This window comes from Micropterus salmoides, unplaced genomic scaffold, assembly GCF_014851395.1.
Source record: "Micropterus salmoides isolate LMB-PRFRI ecotype aquatic unplaced genomic scaffold, ASM1485139v1 Ms_hic_scaffold_11, whole genome shotgun sequence".
Classification (NCBI taxonomy): Eukaryota; Metazoa; Chordata; class Actinopteri; order Centrarchiformes; family Centrarchidae; genus Micropterus; species Micropterus salmoides.
Window position 1 is genome coordinate 6087443 of NW_024040152.1, and position 17866 is coordinate 6105308.

The 17866-nt window shown below is 40.5% G+C and overlaps 1 protein-coding gene across 1 annotated transcript in view; it reads left to right on the plus strand.

Annotated features, from left to right (window-relative positions):
• agmo (alkylglycerol monooxygenase) overlaps positions 1-12306 on the plus strand; it is a 51476-nt gene extending 39170 nt beyond the window's left edge. The window contains exon 13 of the mRNA XM_038710581.1: positions 11669-12306. Coding sequence (XP_038566509.1) covers positions 11669-11749 — 81 coding nt within the window. The 3' untranslated portion in view covers positions 11750-12306. The remainder of the gene's footprint in view (positions 1-11668) is intronic.
• The last annotated feature ends 5560 nt before the right edge of the window (positions 12307-17866 follow it).

Consider the following 17866-nt stretch of genomic DNA (forward strand, 5'->3'; position numbering starts at 1 on the left):
ATGAGAGAAGTACTGGAAACAGAAGGAATATGAGGAATAATTGTATATAGTGATATGTCATAATCAGATTCACTGATCCCAGGGTACAATATAATATTATGAAATCTTTAAATTATAAAAGTTCTGGGAAAATTCTGATATTAAAACTTGTAGGAACCATGTGTATGAAAATCTTCATATGACTCCTTGACAGCATCATGTTTCCCTGGTATGTGTGTGTGTGTGTAGCCTGTTTGGCTGTGATTGTGTGTGTTGTGTGGTCTGTTTTGTGTGTGAGCTGGGTGTTAAGTCCAGCCCTGCAGCCCTGTGATCTATGAGTCCAGATGCGTTGCCCAATTGACCATAAAATTGGCGTGCCTTTCTGGCTCTGGCAGCCCAACTGTACATGGTGGCTGACCTCTTATTACTTGCTCCCCCTCCCTCTGACTGGCTCTTAGTTTTTTTTCTCCCTCTTTCTGCCCGCCCTCACTGCTTGCCATCTCAGCCAGTGCGAACGAGAGCAGCGCTTCTGGAACCAATTAGTGCCGTCTGCCGCTAACTAGAGCTGGCTGATGAGATTTGCACGTGAGCGCTGAATCGCTGCTTTTATTGTCCTCTGACTCCACATCTGTGCTGCTCAGGTGTTCAAAAGACGGCTCGAGGCTTTCTTACCATTTCTTTTTCTCACCATAAAATGAAATAAAACTGAATGAATTGTAATTTTTAAAGCTGTGTCTAAAATGAAGTGCATAGCCAATCAGCTTTAGAGCAAAAACATCTTGATTTATGCTGCTCACGTTGCACGGCTGTGTCACTTTGACAGCACTGGAAGTTGTGTGCTGCCGTTTGCTTAAGCGAATCATTAGGCCTCATTTCAAGTCGCAGTGCATCAGTTTGAGCTAAATAAATGTCTTGCTTGCAGGTGGGGCTCATTGAAAATCTTCAGAATTTACTTCAAGTGTTTCTTGACATATTTGTGCCATTTTGTCAGAAATACAGCAACGGAAAAAAACATGAAAACCACCCCCAAACTTAAGTTACTTTAATGATATATGGGTCTGACGCTTGAGGTGAACGGCCAGCTCTTTGTTGCAGTGGGGGGGCCTGTTTTGAAGTCGGGCCAATCAATTAACAGTCACTCGAAATGGAGGAGGGGAAATTCGCATTTAATTGTATTCAGGCTCATGCGACTGTACAGTTGGGAAAAGGGGGGGACTACAAAAAAAAACTACAAAAACTAGGTCGGTTTGTGGTCCTTCAAACCCACTGGTGTGATATACTGCACCCTTTAAGCTCACAGTGGTATTTATAGTGGCTCTGGAGATTTCCCTTGTAAAGCTGCAGGCTTGACCTGTAAACCAGGACTGCCTCTCGCTCCCAGCCGCCCACTCGCCCGCCCAAACCCATGTCTGTGCAGCTCGCATGAAGACCTCACTGGTTCGGACGAGACGAGACTGGTAACCGTGCGTGTGTCAATGAGCAGGGCTGGTGGACCAGGGGATTGAATGAGGTTATAGCTCTCTGTGCAAGTAATGTTGCATGTGTGCTCTGTCACTCAATATGAGGATCTGTGTATAGAGGTTTGTCTCAACCCTACTACCAACCTCCACTTGTGTCACCATGGCAAATTGAATGTGCACAAATACAAACTAAGCAATACCAGCAGTCAAAAGATAATCAGTTTATGATTATATAAAACAGTGAAAAGCAGCAAATCATTACATTTGAGAAGCTGGAATCTGCAAATGCTTTGCATTTCTACTTGAAAAATAACTTATTTATTAAAATAAATAATTGTTAATCATTTCAGCTCTAGACAAGATGCCATTGTATGAGGATCTTTATTATGGCAGCCTCTGTAATCTAAAACCCCACTAACATTTTCTACCCTTCTGTATGTGGGGTCTACAAAATAACAGTAACTACAATTACTGAAATCAGTACCTTTCTGACAATGTGTCAACAACATTTAACTTCAAAAACACAGTTTGTTGTGCAGGACTGTTGTCCCTGATTGCATTATAATGTCTGCTGTTATTTGGTCCAACCCCTGTCTATGTGTGTGTCCACATGCACATGTATTTGTGTGTGGTGAGAATCAGGGGGGGCGCTTGTGGAGGACTGTAATGATGTAACACACGGTTGTATTACTGTGTGGCCCCCTGGTTTGCCTGAAGGCACAGGGAAACATGCTGTATATCCCAGCGTAATTAAGCAGCTATTCTCTGAAAACGGCCACTAACTACTGGTGAAGTCACAGTAATTTAAGAGGAGAGCTCATAAAAATACACCTGTCTTTGGTTGAGAAAGCGAGAGCGTCTTCAGGCCTGTTGGCTAGGGTAGAAAACATTTCAGATTTAACTGGATTAAAAGAGAAGGCAGAAAGAAAACTTTTATAGCCATCCTTTTTTTTTCAATTCTTTATGTCAGTTTTCTTATTTTGTAGTTATTAAATAAAGCAACATTTACCCCAAAAGCCTGAAACCCTTTTAACGTTGTCTACTTTGCTTTTACTGAGATGTGTCCTTGTAAATGAGTTCAAGAAGTGGTATATTGGCTCATGCAAGTTTGACACTTGAGAAGCAAATCTAAATCTAGGTAATCCAGCCCAATCCAAAATATATATATATAAAAAAAACCCATCTAATTGTTTTCACACCCCATTAGATTTTCCATCTTTTCATCTCTGTGTTGATAGTATTTCCAATCTCAAAAGATCATTTTCTGTCAAACTTGCAAGGGAAAGATAAATGCTCCATGGCCAGAAGAAGAGGTCAGAACAATATTTTGAAGTTCATGTCAAACACAAAGGACCAGACTTGGCACAAAGTGGCTTTATCTTCACATTATCACCTGACTTGTCTGCAAAAACTGCGAATCCCACTCCCATTTTCCCGCGGACCCACCCATGAGCGGGCAGATAACACAGCGAGTGCTAAAAGGTCGTCGTTATCGGAGAGAGTCATTTCCACCCACCAAAACTCAGGTGCAAGAGGTTAGCTGCCTTTTTTTGAAGCAGGAATGTGTGGTAGCAAGAAGCAGCTCTGAGGTTAACAGGATTGTTTGGAGCAATGGAAACTCAGTAAGCATGACATCATCTAAGAGCTCGCAGGAATGGAAAGGAAAGGAAATCTCCTCCCAGGGAGAAAATGGAGGGATTTGAAAGAGAAATGCTGGGTAGGACTGTTCCATTGGAGTAAACAGCGGGGTGGTCAACCGTACACAGTGTGAAATATTATCACTCAGTGTGCAGGAGATCATGCCCGTCAAAGAGTAACCGCTTGGTTTATGTTGTCAAACCACTTGCCAGGTAAAGTTATGGAAATCTAACAGCAATTGGCCCTTTGGGGGTTCTCTAGCAGTATTTAGTTTGGCTTTTGTGGGGTAAGTGTCTGTTGCCAAAATTGACTTTCTTTTGAATTTGTCTTCCTATTTGTGCTTTAATTCATGGGTGAAACACAACAGCCATCCAGTTTATGATACCGCTTCAGAGCCAACATTTGAACCTGATTGAACTTGACGATAGCTGGTATTTTTTTTCTTACAGTATTATTCCCCGCTCTTTCAAAAAGGAACATTAAGCTGGTTTCACAGAACTGTAATGCCAATTTCCAAAGACGTCTGCTCACAAATTCAAAAACATTACAAATGATAAAAGACTTTCATAAAGTTGAAATATAAATAAGTCAAAGATATTTTCAAGAGTAGTTCTGAATAAAGGCTTAGCATATTAATTTAGCCATCTTTATTGCAGTGCAAGCTTTCATCACTCTCCTCTCAGTTTATTAATCTTTCTCTCCGCCACGCTCATTGGCTTACTGGCTAACAATAACACTTCTGAAATTGTAGTAAAATGAAATTCTTCATGGTCCTTTTTCACAATAGTTCAAGCTACAGTATCTTGCCTGAAGTGAGTTGGAAAATGTCTCCAGCTGCCAGGAGTTGTGAGCAGTTGGGGGTTACAAGATTGGAGAGACTTTTAATCTAAGGCAGCAAAATTGGGAATCGACATTGTCACACAGACTGATCAATAATAAGCATTAAAGCCACCACCAATTAATATTTTCTACATTGACAAAGAATCCATTGACAAGGTCTAATGAGAAGTTCCGGATCGGCATATTTCTTAGGCGAGAGAAATATGATTCAATCAATTTGATTTGGGATCTCCTGATAAATTACCTAACAGGGTATTGGCCAGTGAGGAGTATTGCTGTCCGTGCTTGAAACCTGGGATTGTCCACCTCCTCTTCACACATTGAGTTGTCTTTGAGGAAGACACCGAACGCAATTGCTAGATCACTGCCTTGCGTGACAACACAATGCTGTCATTGTGCGTGTGGTAAAGTTTTGTACTCGTGAAAATGTTTTGTGTGTGTGTGTATATATGTCTGTCTATCGAGAGAGAGCGAGAGAGAGAGAGATCTATATAGATATAGATGGAAAGTGTGGAGAAAGAAAGGAACCGCTTATGATCTGAAGCATACAAGCTCGTCTGTGAAGCATGCTGGAGGTGACGTCATGGCTTGGCCGTGCATGGCTGCTTCTGGAACAGGCTCATTAACATTTATTGATGATGTAACTGATGATGGTAGCAGCAGAATAAATTCAGAAGTGGACAGAAACATTTTGTCTGCCAATTTACGGTGAAATGCATTGAAACTAATCTGTGAAGAAGTTTATCATGCAGCAGGACAATGAGCCGAAGAACACTGCCAACAAAACAAAGGACTTCATCAGTGGGGAAAAAGTGGGAGGTTTTAGACTGGCCAAGTCAATCAACTGACCTTAACCCAACAGAGCATGCATTTCACCTCCTTAAGAGGAGACTGAAGGGAGAAACACCCCGAAACAAACTAGAACTGAAAGAAGCAAGAAAGGCCCACCCCCCAGAATATGTGTTTGGCTGTTGAACTGATATTCCCGATTGGATAGTCAAATGACATTAGTCAGAGCATCCCCATTGGTTTTTCAGTAGAATGTCTCAAATGATGGACAAAAGTACTTGTAACTGTAGGTTTGTTTTGTACCTGTAGAATCGATCCGTACCTGAAAACTTTGGGTTTTTCTGATATTCAGATACACATTCAAACATTCAGCTACAAAACATTTTCACGAGTACAAAACTTTTCCACAGCTACAATACATTTGGGACAGTATTTATTCCATACTCAGCATGGTCACCGTTCCCATCTTCTCTGTGGCTGTGTGCTCCTGTCCAGTAGTTGCTATTGCTTTCCAACACTGTAGAGGAAGCTGTGGAAAAATCAACAGCAGGCACACTGAAAGGTCACTGAAGAAGAGAGCAGGAACAGCCGCACGGTTTCTTTGTTAAAACAATTGTACAGCATATGTGTTGTTTTCTACTTGCCTCCTCACCGTGCCCAGTCAGTTAGCACATAAAATCAAATTTTTTGTGACCTGGATCTAAAGGTCTCCAAGTGGGTGAGGTGTCTTTGACAGGAATGCACCAGTCGATTCACTGGATCAGTGCAGATTCTGGCCTTTCTAAGAGTTGATTGAGGTTACCCACCCAATATAATAATTGGTTTCTGCTATTAAATGGTAAATAGACAGAAGTTACAAAGAACTTTAATCCAAAGTGCTTTGCAATTTGCCTCTTATAGCCCTTAGGGCACTATAGCTCACTGCTCAAGACCTTGACTTCTGAATCCCCAAGGCTTTGACTTTGGATGCAGAGGCACCTGAAAACTCAGGGTCGCAGGAACTTTTCTTATACATATTTCTGCTGCTCCTGGGCACAGAAATCATTTTATTTTTGAAGCAATAATATGGGCTCCTGAGGTAACATCCTCATACATACCTCAGGTCCTCTTTACTTGGCTCTTGTTGGTCATAACCTGTGATATATTATATTCTACCTGACAGCTCAAGACCTTATTCTCCCTCTCCAAGGGACCTCTCAGAGGTCCTGACCTGCCTCTCAGAACAGACATCCTTTTCTTCTTTAAGTAGCAAGGCTTTCTTTACGCACAGCATCCCTTTGTCTGTCTTCTCAGCCTTGCACCTTTCAACCAGCCTTGTGGGTTGAATTATTATCTTTGGAGCTAGAATTTGTTCTTTAATTAGTTTTTCTGATGGTATTTCAGATTTTGCATTTCATTGTCTTAAACAAATAAACTTAAATTGGGCACTAGCTCTTCATCTAGTATGTTTGATGTTGTGTTAACACCTCGGACCAAGCTGGCAAACATCTGACATTTTTCTCATTGTTGAGCTGATTACAGCCGCTTGTGTTGCATTACTCCAGATTGGCGATATTGATTACTGCCTCTTTAGACTTGACTACAACGCACATGTTGCAGGAACACGGAAAGGCTTTAAGAACAACTGGCTCCAAACTCCACAGTCGGTATGTAAAACAGAGGCTGTGGATGGAGTTGAGCCATAAATACACCTCTTACAGACAGGACGTTGGAGAGTCATCCATCTGTATTTCTTCTCTGAGGAATTCCATTTAACTTATTTATGTATGGACCCAGACACCTTCTCATTGTAAATACAAACGGGCTAGATTTGACAAAAGCAAATGCATCCTCCAGTCCACTTCAACCTCTTTTGTGTTTGTGTTTCATTCCCCCTTCCTGGACATGTGCCCGGTACTCTGCATTCCAAATTTCTGCTGACTAGTGCGTTCTTCCGCAGCGGGTCCACCAGTCCTTCCACCCAGGGAACTATAGTTAATGATGAGGTGAAGAATTCTCTTCTTGAGTCTGAAGTGGTGCCAAGCTGCTGGGGTCTGAAGTGAATTGAAAAAATATGAAAATGGCTACTTTCAGGGATTTTTCTTGTGTTTTCAATGAGGCATAATGGTCTGGATGAGTTGCTGTTGACCTTACATGTGACCTTCTAGCAGACACATAGTAAATGAGAACAAGGAAAACCTCTAAACAACTGAATCATTCTAAATTGGCATATCATCAGACCACTTTGTGTTTTGCTACACTTTCACCATACAGAAACTGCCATATCACGTTTGTCTGGCTGCACTGTGGTGTGTGCGTGTGTGCGTGCGTGCAATATTTCTCATGGCTTTGCTACAGAGCAGCCGCTACACTGACTCTCTGGTGGGACATTAACCTGTTCAGCATATCCTTCCTGAGTCTGCTCAAACAACCCGAGCACAGAGACCGTATATCTGCTCATAATGAACAGACAGGAAGTCCTCTTTGTGTGTGCTGAGTGTGTGTACATGCACATGTTGTTGTATATAAAATATGAATAACAAAAAATGCATGAACAATCCCAGCTCTGCAAACACAAAGTCAAAAGAATATGTAGAAAACACCCATGATGTAAAAGTTGCTAATCAGCCAGAAATGAAAGAAAATACAAACAGTACTATTTTAGCACGCAGTCTGTAGTTTCACTAACAAATATTTTCTGGAGTTTATTTTTACCAATGTAGCTGCATGTTCCTGATGCAGCAAACTCCTCCCACTCCGGTTCTGTAGCCAGGTTAAAACAAAAACTTCAGAATTATTTTCCGATACACTTCAGTCCAGGTCTGGGGGACTTTAGGCAGCCATATGGAAAGGGAGCTCTGGAAACATCCCATTGCAGGTCATATATCACACATCTGACAGCAGCCATTCTGCCTTGTTTTCATTTCAATCACGAGTGCAGCTGCGTTGGAGAACAGCAAGGCTCTGCCATGTTAACCCACTGAAGGCTGGAAGACAGTCGCTAGGGACACCAGAATGCGTCCCGGCGTGTTTGATGCTTGATGCCGTATTATATCTATCAACACCACACAAAATGACACAGTTCAATGTAGAGTTGACAATTGTTGTTCTGCAGGACAATACAGTTTCATGTTGGAGTTGCATATGGCTGTTATTTAGTGTTTTTATATTTGGCCATGTTTTAAGTACTGAGGGTGTTTGCCAGACTTTTAGTCTCGTCAGGCTGCAAAGGTTTTAGTGTTGACAACAGTGTTGACACCATCTTGGGACACTTGCATTAAAAAACTGAAGAACACTTTAAGTAGTATTTTTTATATAAAGCATGTTTAATTTGGAATTCAGCACATCTGTATATTACAGTATTATTACTAAAAGTGTGTAAACTAGTAATGGCCATTGAATGTCTAATTTGAATGTTCATTTCACAAAGTGGAAACATTTCTGTTCTTAGATCAAGATCTTGTTGATATGGCTTAATAATAAAATTCACTATTTTAATGGATGTTTTTCCTGCACATTGCAGGAAGACTAAATCATGATTGAAACATCAAATTTTAGGTCTTCTTGTGCAAGACAGTTGACTAAGAATAATAAAAGACCTGCAGTACCTGCACTACACATATTTAAAAAAACAGCTATAGACTGTCAGTACCAGATGCTTTAACTAAGTACAGAAGATCATGTGAATTATCAGTTTCAGCACAGATAGAGCAAAAGGTCACTCTGTGGATCACCACAGTAATTCATCTGCTCCTGCTGCACCTCACGATTTATATCCATAGCCAACATGCAGTGCCAATGCAGATAGTTGTGTGCCCTTTATGGAGTGAGGCAGAAAGTGGAGGTCTGGGTGTGGATGGGTATGTAGCACCTCTGACTTTCATTTCAAAGAAGTTTGTGTCTCTTCACAGACCTGCAATTAACATTTGCCTTCTCAGTTCCCAAAATCACAATCACCCGTAGTTGCACGGATATGGTAGAAAGTGAGAGTTTAAAAAAAGTAGGCATTAAACACAATCTGGGCTTTTGCAGAATAGTCCAATATTGATGTTCATGTCTGGTTATTCTCTTCATAAATCTGAATTGGTGAAGTTTGAGCTAAATATTAATTTCACATGCTACCTTGTCAAAGTTAGGTAGTAAGAAGTATTGGACAGTGTTCAGTGGAGCCCTGAGCACAACCCAAAACAGGTACTGAGAAAGAGCTGTCTTTCCTGAGTAAATAAAGCTCAACAAAGAAGCAGAGCAAATCTACAAAAACCACATGTTCGTGGCTTTTTGTATTACTACCCCTAACAAAGTACCTTCTCCCCAAAACAAAGTGAGTGTGAGTCGATTTGCTGAGATCTCTACTTTGGGAGCCGCTGCTGTCTGGCCGTAGTGCTTATTTGTAGACGATCAAGCCTGCTTCCTTCCACTATGTAATCTGTCCCACATGGGTTTCCTACAGAGTCCATTAAAGTGTAGCATGGTGCGGCGAATGAGGAGAGATGGGAACAGAGAAAAATAGGTGCCCTTCCTTTGCCTCAACATGCGGCTTTGATAGAAACCTCTGTCATGTTTCAGTCTGTTTGAGCGAAATGTGATTTGCGAGGTTCTGCCAAAGCTCTCGATCCCAACGCTTCTCTGAGATGGACACAATGCAACTTCATGTATGCGTAATCTGCCATCTGTTTTTCCTTCGAGGAATTTAGAGTTTTAGCTGTCATATTTAAACTGCTAATTGGATTTACCAGGAGAAACAAGTTGTGAAATGACTTTATTCAGTACGTTGAGGTAGAAGCCAAATGTCAACGTGATTTTTACTCAGGGTTTAATTCCAGATTTCCTTGTGAGAAACTACACAACCGCTAGTAAACCTGGTGGGAAGGTTATTGTTACCATAGAGACATGAATCAAATTGAAACACGTCCGTCATTACCAGCTCCAAAGTTACCTGTTATTGGTAGACAAATGGATGCATATTTGGCAACGAGTGTCTATCAGTTTTGTGTTTCTCCACTGAAGCATTTTCCTTGCTTTAAGGAATAAGCAATTATTTCTTCTTTAAAATGTTTTTTGTTTCCATGAACTCAGTTTAGTTGTTTTCAGTAATCAGTCAGATCTGTAATAAATGTAGTCTAGTCATAATAATTACTTCTGGGTGTGATCCGAAGTTTGCCACCTCTTTGAAAGTATTATGTACTCGGGCATTGATGTTATTTTGCAAAGCATTCAGATCCTTAAGTAAAAATAGCAATACCACACTATGAAAGTCCTCCATTCCAAATTTGCCATTAGAAAAAAGTCCAGATGTACTATTAGTACAGTGTATTTAAAGTAGTAAAAGTAAACATGGTCCAGTTACAGTATTGTATTATATGTAATATAATATAATATATTATTGGACTATCATTACTGATGCTTTAATGTGTAAGCAGCATTTTAATGTTGTAGATGTGGAACTTATTTTACCTACTTCATATACTTTTGGGTCATTTAATCTGTAGAGATGCATCATATTTTATAAATGCATAATTCATTATGTACAGTCTTATGTACGCTTTAAATCTCTTGACACGTCCCTTTTTTTCCTTTTGTTTTGTCCATTGTTAAGCTTTTATTCTCTCAGTGGGGAGGCAGTTTTCAGAGCAGGTAGTGAGAGGTAGAAAAGCAGAGCTCTCTTTCTCTCTCTCTCTCTCTCTCTCTCTCTCTCCCCCTCTCTCTCTCTCTCAGTCCATGTCTATCTCAGAGGAAAACAGCTGCCGGGTCCACAAGGAAACGTTGCTTTTTTCCCATCAGGCTGTTATGCCTGTGATGGACAGCGGTCTGGGTTTGGCTTGAGTTGCGATGTAGGATGCAGTTTATGGGCCAGAACGCAGCAAGGGGGGGGTGGACAGGGCTCTTTCTGGCAGAGCCCCCTTCTCTCCGAATAGCGAGGTCGCCCATGACGGTGACCCTTTTGACCCCGTCGTGAGAGCATCAGGGGAGAAGACCTGCTTCTTAACCTCTGAGCCCACTTTCTACAACATCCTGAGACTGGCTGAATCTGAAGGATCTCACTGTTTTCTTTTAATTAGGAATTCACTTTCAGTGTTTGCCTTTGTGATCACTGGTCGTAAATGATACCTGTCACACTTTTTATGTTGTGTTTTTCTTTTTTTTTTTCTTTGTCATGGTTATCCAGTCTAATTTTACCTAACGTAACATGTTGCAGTGTACAATTTAGTTGAAGCTGTAATACAAAGGAAATTAGAGTGAGTGCATACATCTCCAGTCGACCAACATTAAAAGCAACTAATAGTAAGGACGGCTATCCAGTCAATAGTGCTTGGTATCCCAGCGATATAAATGAAATATTCATATCTAATCTTGTAATTTCTAATGCAAGTGAAGAAAACACTTAAGCGTGTTAACCAACCCTTCTAACCCACCCCTTTATGGAATGGAAGGGAAGGGAATCTCTGGGACAAATCAAGCCTTTAATCAAATAATAATTTTAGAAAACAGAATACATATATATCTATAATTAATGACAAAATGGTTAAAAATATGCAAGGAAAAAAGTCAAGTTTGAGTTTCAAAGGCTTCTGTTCTGTAGCTATAATAAGGTGATAAAGTGGTAGCACTTGTTGGTTATGATAGTCTCCTATGATCATGAACTGAAAACCTTTGAGTTTTGGCCTGTTAAATATTATTATTTTTTTACCATTTAATTACCAAATAATGAATCTATTTACTGAGAAATTTATTCAGTATATCGGCATATAATTTATTACATGTCTACCGTCGAACTCGAGCTGTCAGCTCATTAACACTCCCACAACAAAATCGCTCAGAAAAAGGAGGTGTTCATAGCTTAAATAACATTTTAGATCATCACCTCTACTAAATCAGTATATCTTCAAATGGTGAGTCTCGTTAAGGTGTCACGGCCAACATTATGAAGGAAATGGAGTGACGAAAGGCCTCTGATCCTAACCCCGTCTGTCTGTGTTGTCCAGGCCTTTGTCTCCCTCTCTCTGCTGTTCTGGGCTCTGCAGAGCTTCTCGCAGCTGCTCCGCATCAAGAAGAAGGCTGACTGAGTCAACACGAGATGACACAGCCTGATGGGCTGAAGGCTTTATCTTTTGAAGTCATAATTGTTGACATAATTCTATAGTAACACCTTTTTAATCATATTAAACAATGTGTACAAAATCTGTATGTGGCATCCCTCAGCTTCTACTGTTTTGATTGGAGAAGTGAGACAAAGCGGTTGTTTCAGCTTCTGCTTGATGCCCTTTTTACATACTTGCATGTAAGCTTTAGCATGTAAATTAGCCAAAAGACAAGGCAAGGTGCTAAACATTTTTTATCAAATGATACATTTCTTAAGAAAAAATCTCTTTCTAAATGTCTTGTCTTTAAAATGACACTATTATAACAGAGGGGCTGCAGTGATCATTGAAGTACTAATGGATTTTTATATTTCACCTGAACTACTGTGTAAAAAATTTTCCTTTACTATGCAACATATACCTCCTCAAAAAGTGCTCCTCATACCTATGCCTGTTAATTTCACCTTTGACTTGCACAACACTGTACAGTATATTGTTTTCCTTCTCTCATTGCAATAAAACATTTTTAATTTTGCTCTAAATGTCTCCATATTTGATGTCCTAAAAATGCATATCGGCAGAATATAAAAACAAAATGAAACCCTGGGGGTTGTGCAGTGTGTCAAAATAGCAGATTGTTCATTTGAATTCTTCCGCCCAACCTCCAGATCTTGTGTGGGAGTGACCGACAGTCCACAGCAGATGGTGCTGTTATTCCCCGCCAACGGTTTCTTATATCAGCATCGTGTTTACAGTGGCTCCTATGTTCAACAAAACCCATACATCTGAGACATTAAGACATATATGAAAGTGCTGACAGGTTTTGCATCAAAGGAAACAACTGCAAAAACACAGCAGTCAGAGTTTGATGTTAAAAAAGTAACTTTTTGATATAAAGCTAAATTCAATATAAGTTATATTTAAGTGGTGAGTGTCTCCACAACAACACAATACACAGCATTACATGTCTAAGTCCTGGAGACATAATCCTCATAGAGAGGTGTTGTAAATTGTTCCAGGAGTGTACACTTGAACATTTTATATGAATACCAGTAAAAAAAAAAAAAATCATAATTAAGCACACCAATATATGACTAAAACACAAAAGGATACCTAAACACACTCAGTTTTGTGGCAATACATAGTAAATATGCTGATGACAGTTTAAACCATTAACATGTTTGTGGAAATGTGGGGAAACTCCCAGTTATGTACATGTTTCCATCTTGTTGCTAAATAACATGAAATTAATTCTAAAGCAGTGTGTATATGTAAAAATATTTAGTATGTGTGTATAAGTATAAAATTGTGTGGTTATCATTGTGAAAACATCACAGAATGCAGAGTATATGAATGACTGTGAATTCTGTCAAAACTGAAAGAGCAGAAGTGTCTGTGTGAATATTCATGTGTCATATTAACATGTCTACAGATGGCATTACTCTACTGTACATATGTGCAGAATGCTCACGCTGGTTTCATCAAAGTACCATGTCTTATCAAACAGATGCAGATAACATCAATGAAGAACAGCCTACAGAAAAGGCTAAAGTGAGGAAATACCAGATGCACAGAATAGGATCCTCCGTGTTGAAAACATTAATCAGAACATCAGACCATCATGGGGCACTTAAAATCTACTAAAACCTGCAGGTGAGTCACATTTCTAGGAACAGCATCTCAGTCTGCGTTGAACTACTGCTGCTGCTCCCTGTGGCTTCAGACTGGTCATGTCTCAATCAGTGATGTCACTGTCACTGATTTTCATCAAAACATTCAACATACTCAAAGGTTTGAAGCCAGGAGGGGATCACGGAGCAATAGATTGTTCACCTTGTGTTTTTTAGATAAACCCCGAAGTTAACCACAGAAAATAGCAGCAGTTACGCTGTCTCTGCTGTCCAAGCTGATGCTAACTGCTAATAGAGGGTTAGTCTTTAATTTCTCCACTGTGTGCAACGAATAACGGAGTAAAAAAGTGTTTTCACCTGCCCCACCTTTTCCAAAAACAGATATCATTTAACAGCATTAATCTGTGAGTATCTTGAAGAGGCTGGATTTGTGTTTACAGTAAAAGGATGTGTTAGAGGCCTGTTAGTACCTCATATCCATCACAATCCCCTCCTGGATCCCCTGCAGTAAACATGGCTCTTCATGTGGATTTCAGCTCCCCCTTAAACACTGCAGGACAGGCTCTCCCAGCTGAGCATGCCTGACTCCACCTGGTAAAAACATGTCTTTGACTCTCGGATCCTCAGCACCAGTTCCCTTCAAGGCTGCTTTCTTTCCCCTATGCTCTTCTCCCTCCCTCTTCACCAGTCAGACAAGATCCTGATAATGCCGTGGTGCAAACAGAACAACCTGGAAAGCTTTTAAAACAGTGGACATGGTTGTGGATTTCAGAATGAGCCCAGCCCCACCCACTCCCATCACCCGTGTGACATTGTCAAGTCTGCGTCCTGGGCACTGTCATCACCCAGGACCTCAAGTGGGAGCATCAGCTCTCTCCCCAAAAAGCCCGGCCGAGGATGTACTTCCTGTGGCGGCTAAGAAAGCTCAACCTGCCAAAGACAACTCCTCCATCACCATCTGGTACGCTGCTGCCTCACATTGCAGCATTTCATTCACTCCACAGAGAAGGTGATTGGCAGCAACCTACTATCCCTCCAGGACCTGTACGCCTCCAGGACTCTGAAGCGAGAAGGAAAGATTGTGGCTGATCCCTCCCATCCCGGACACTGTTTCAGTCACTCCCCTCTGGCAGGAAGCTGAGGTCCATCAGGACCCAAACCTCACACCATACGAACTGTTTCTTTCCATTTGCAGCTGGCCTCATCAAAAAAAAGCCTGCGACCCCAACTGACACTATCACTCTCACCTAACCCACCCCTTTACAGTACAGTATTCTCATACTGTAAATTATTGCACACATTGTAATTTAAAATAACAGATGGATTATACATATTCATTACTATTCTTTGAGATTTTTCATATTTTGTTAATTTTATATTTATGATTAGGGCTGCAGCTAACGATGATTTTAGTATTCGAAGCTTCTATAGATTATTTCAACGATTCATCGATGTGTCGTTTAAGAAGTACTTTTGCTACTCAACAGCTTTAAAGCTAAAAAACTGTTATAAATGTCTGTGCGAAACAGTGTGCTATATATAGTATAGTAGATTAAACGAAGCATCAGTGCAAGGAATTTGCATTTATGAATCATTTCAGCTCTATTTATGATTCTTCACCTGCAATACTCGCTTTATCTTTTTCATATTTGCTACCTACTGTGTTTATTTTTAGGACCAAGAGACCAATGTGCTGTACCATCGCTGTGAGCGAATGTGTAAGAATGAGTTCATTTCTGTTTCTGGTGAGCAGTTGGCACCTTAGTCTATGCTCATCAGTGTATGAATGTGGGTGAATGGGGTGAATGTGATGTAGTGTAAATGCGTTTTGAGTGGTGGAAAAGACTAGAAAGGCACTATGCAAGTACAGACCATTTACCAAATTGCTGGTATGTATAAACCTACTAGGTAATAAAGCTGATTCTGATAACTTTGTTAGTAAGTAACATAAGTAATCAGTAAGTAAGTAAATCCCCTCCACTTAAAAACCTATTTAGCTTACTGTTACTTTAATTGGATGCAGTTTGACACTAGAAGGCTGTCTTTACATCTGTCTGTTAAAGAGGGAATATTTGTGCTCACTTTAAATGCTATTTGACATTAGATTTGGAAGCCAGTAGTGGCTCAATATGCAACTTACAAATAACTTGCAAACTTGAAGCCTCCAGTGTCCATTCTCGGTGAACGAGGAGACATATTGTGTCCAGTAGTTACTTTTTAGTGAAAAACCATAACAGATACAAATTACTTTCAAAACAGAGTATTTACATATATATAAACATGTCTGGAGGGAACTATGTAATTAATTTAACCTTTATTATAACAGGGTGGTCCTATGAGAGCATTTCACTCTCTTCTGCAGGGGCGCAGAGAAGAGGGCTCCATTGGGATTTGGATCCTGCGGGACCTGCAGGACCCATCCCAAATTGCACAGGAGCAGGCGGTTTTAACTCTGCTGCGGGTGGGAATTAAAAAATATACCGCGGATCCCGGGATTTAGCTAGTTCTAATAAGACAGAGTCAACAAACGAAGCTGAAAACAAGATTAAAGTGGGCTTATACAATGCAATACCAAAGTAAGGCAAAGTAAGAAAACTCAACTGAAAGAAATGAATGCAATGATTTATGTCGGTTATTCTGAACGTTTAGCGTTCACTCTGCATGTCACAGTGTTTGCATTGGCGGGTTGGAGTGGATACACATGTTGCAGGAGCGGGCAGTAATGGTTACAAAATTAGCGTGAGCAGGCGGGAGCGGGCTCAAGAAAACAGTCCCGCGCATGGCTCTACAGGTGCTGGTCATATAATTAGAATATCATCAAAAAGTTGATTTATTTCAGTAATTCCATTCAAAAAGTGAAACTTGTATAATGTATACATTCATTCCACACAGACTGATATATTTCAAATGTTTATTTCATTTAATTGTGATGATTAAAACTGACAACTAATGAAAATCCCAAATTCAGTATCTCCGAAAATTAGAATATTACTTAAGACCAATACAAAAAAAGGATTTTTAGAAATGTTGGCCAACTGAAAAGTATGAACATGAAAAGTATGAGCATGTACAGCACTCAATACTTAGTTGGGGCTCCTTTTGCCTGAATTACTGCAGCAATGTGGCGTGGCATGGAGTCGATCAGTCTGTGGTACTGCTCAGGTGTTATGAGAGCCCAGGTTGCTCTGATAGTGGCCTTCAGCTCTTCTGCATTGTTGGGTCTGGTGTATCCCATCTTCCTCTTCACAATACCCCATAGATTTTCTATAGGGTTAAGGTCAGGCGAGTTTGCTGGCCAATTAAGAACAGGGATACCATGGTCCTTAAACCAGGTGCTGGTAGCTTTGGCACTGTGTGCAGGTGCCAAGTCCTGTTGGAAAATGAAATCTGCATCTCCATAAAGTTGGTCAGCAGCAGGAAGCATGAAGTGCTCTAAAACTTCCTGGTAGACGGCTGTGTTGACCTTGGACCTCAGAAAACACAGTGGACCAACACCAGCAGATGACATGGCACCCCAAACCATCACTGACTGTGGAAACTTTACACTGGACTTCAAGCAACATGGATTCTGTGCCTCTCCTCTCTTCCTCTAGACTCTGGGACCTTGATTTCCAAAGGAAATGCAAAATTTACTTTCATCAGAGAACATAACTTTGGACCACTCAGCAGCAGTCCAGTCCTTTTTGTCTTTAGCCCAGGCGAGACGCTTCTGACGCTGTGTCTTGTTCAAGAGTGGCTTGACACAAGGAATGTGACAGCTGAAACCCATGTCTTGCATACGTCTGTGCGTGGTGGTTCTTGAAGCACTGACTCCAGCTGCAGTCCACTCTTTATGAATCCCCCCCACATTTTTGAATGGGGTTTGTTTCACAATCCTCTCCAGGGTGCGGTTATCCCTATTGCTTGTACACTTTTTTCTACCACATCTTTTCCTTCCCTTTGCCTCTCTATTAATGTGCTTGGACACAGAGCTCTGTGAACAGCCAGCCTCTTTAGCAATGACCTTTTGTGTCTTGCCCTCCTTGTGCAAGGTGTCAACGGTCGTCTTTTGGACAGCTGTGAAGTCAGCAGTCTTCCCCATGATTGTGTAGCCTACAGAACTAGACTGAGAGACCATTTAAAGGCCTTTGCAGGTGTTTTGAGTTAATTAGCTGATTAGAGTGTGGCACCAGGTGTCCTTTTCACAATATTCTAATTTTCTGAGATACTGATTTTTGGGTTTTGATTAGTTGTCAGTTATAATCATCAAAATTCAAAGGAATGAACACTTGAAATATATCAGTCTGTGTGGAATGAATGTATACATTATACAAGTTTCACTTTTTGAATGGAATTACTGAAATAAATCAACTTTTTGATGATATTCTAATTATATTACTAGCACCTGTTGTGCAGAACAATCCACCATTTAGGAGGCAAAGGATTTTGCTTGCAATAACCACCCTAATCATTTCTAGATGCTAAACAAATA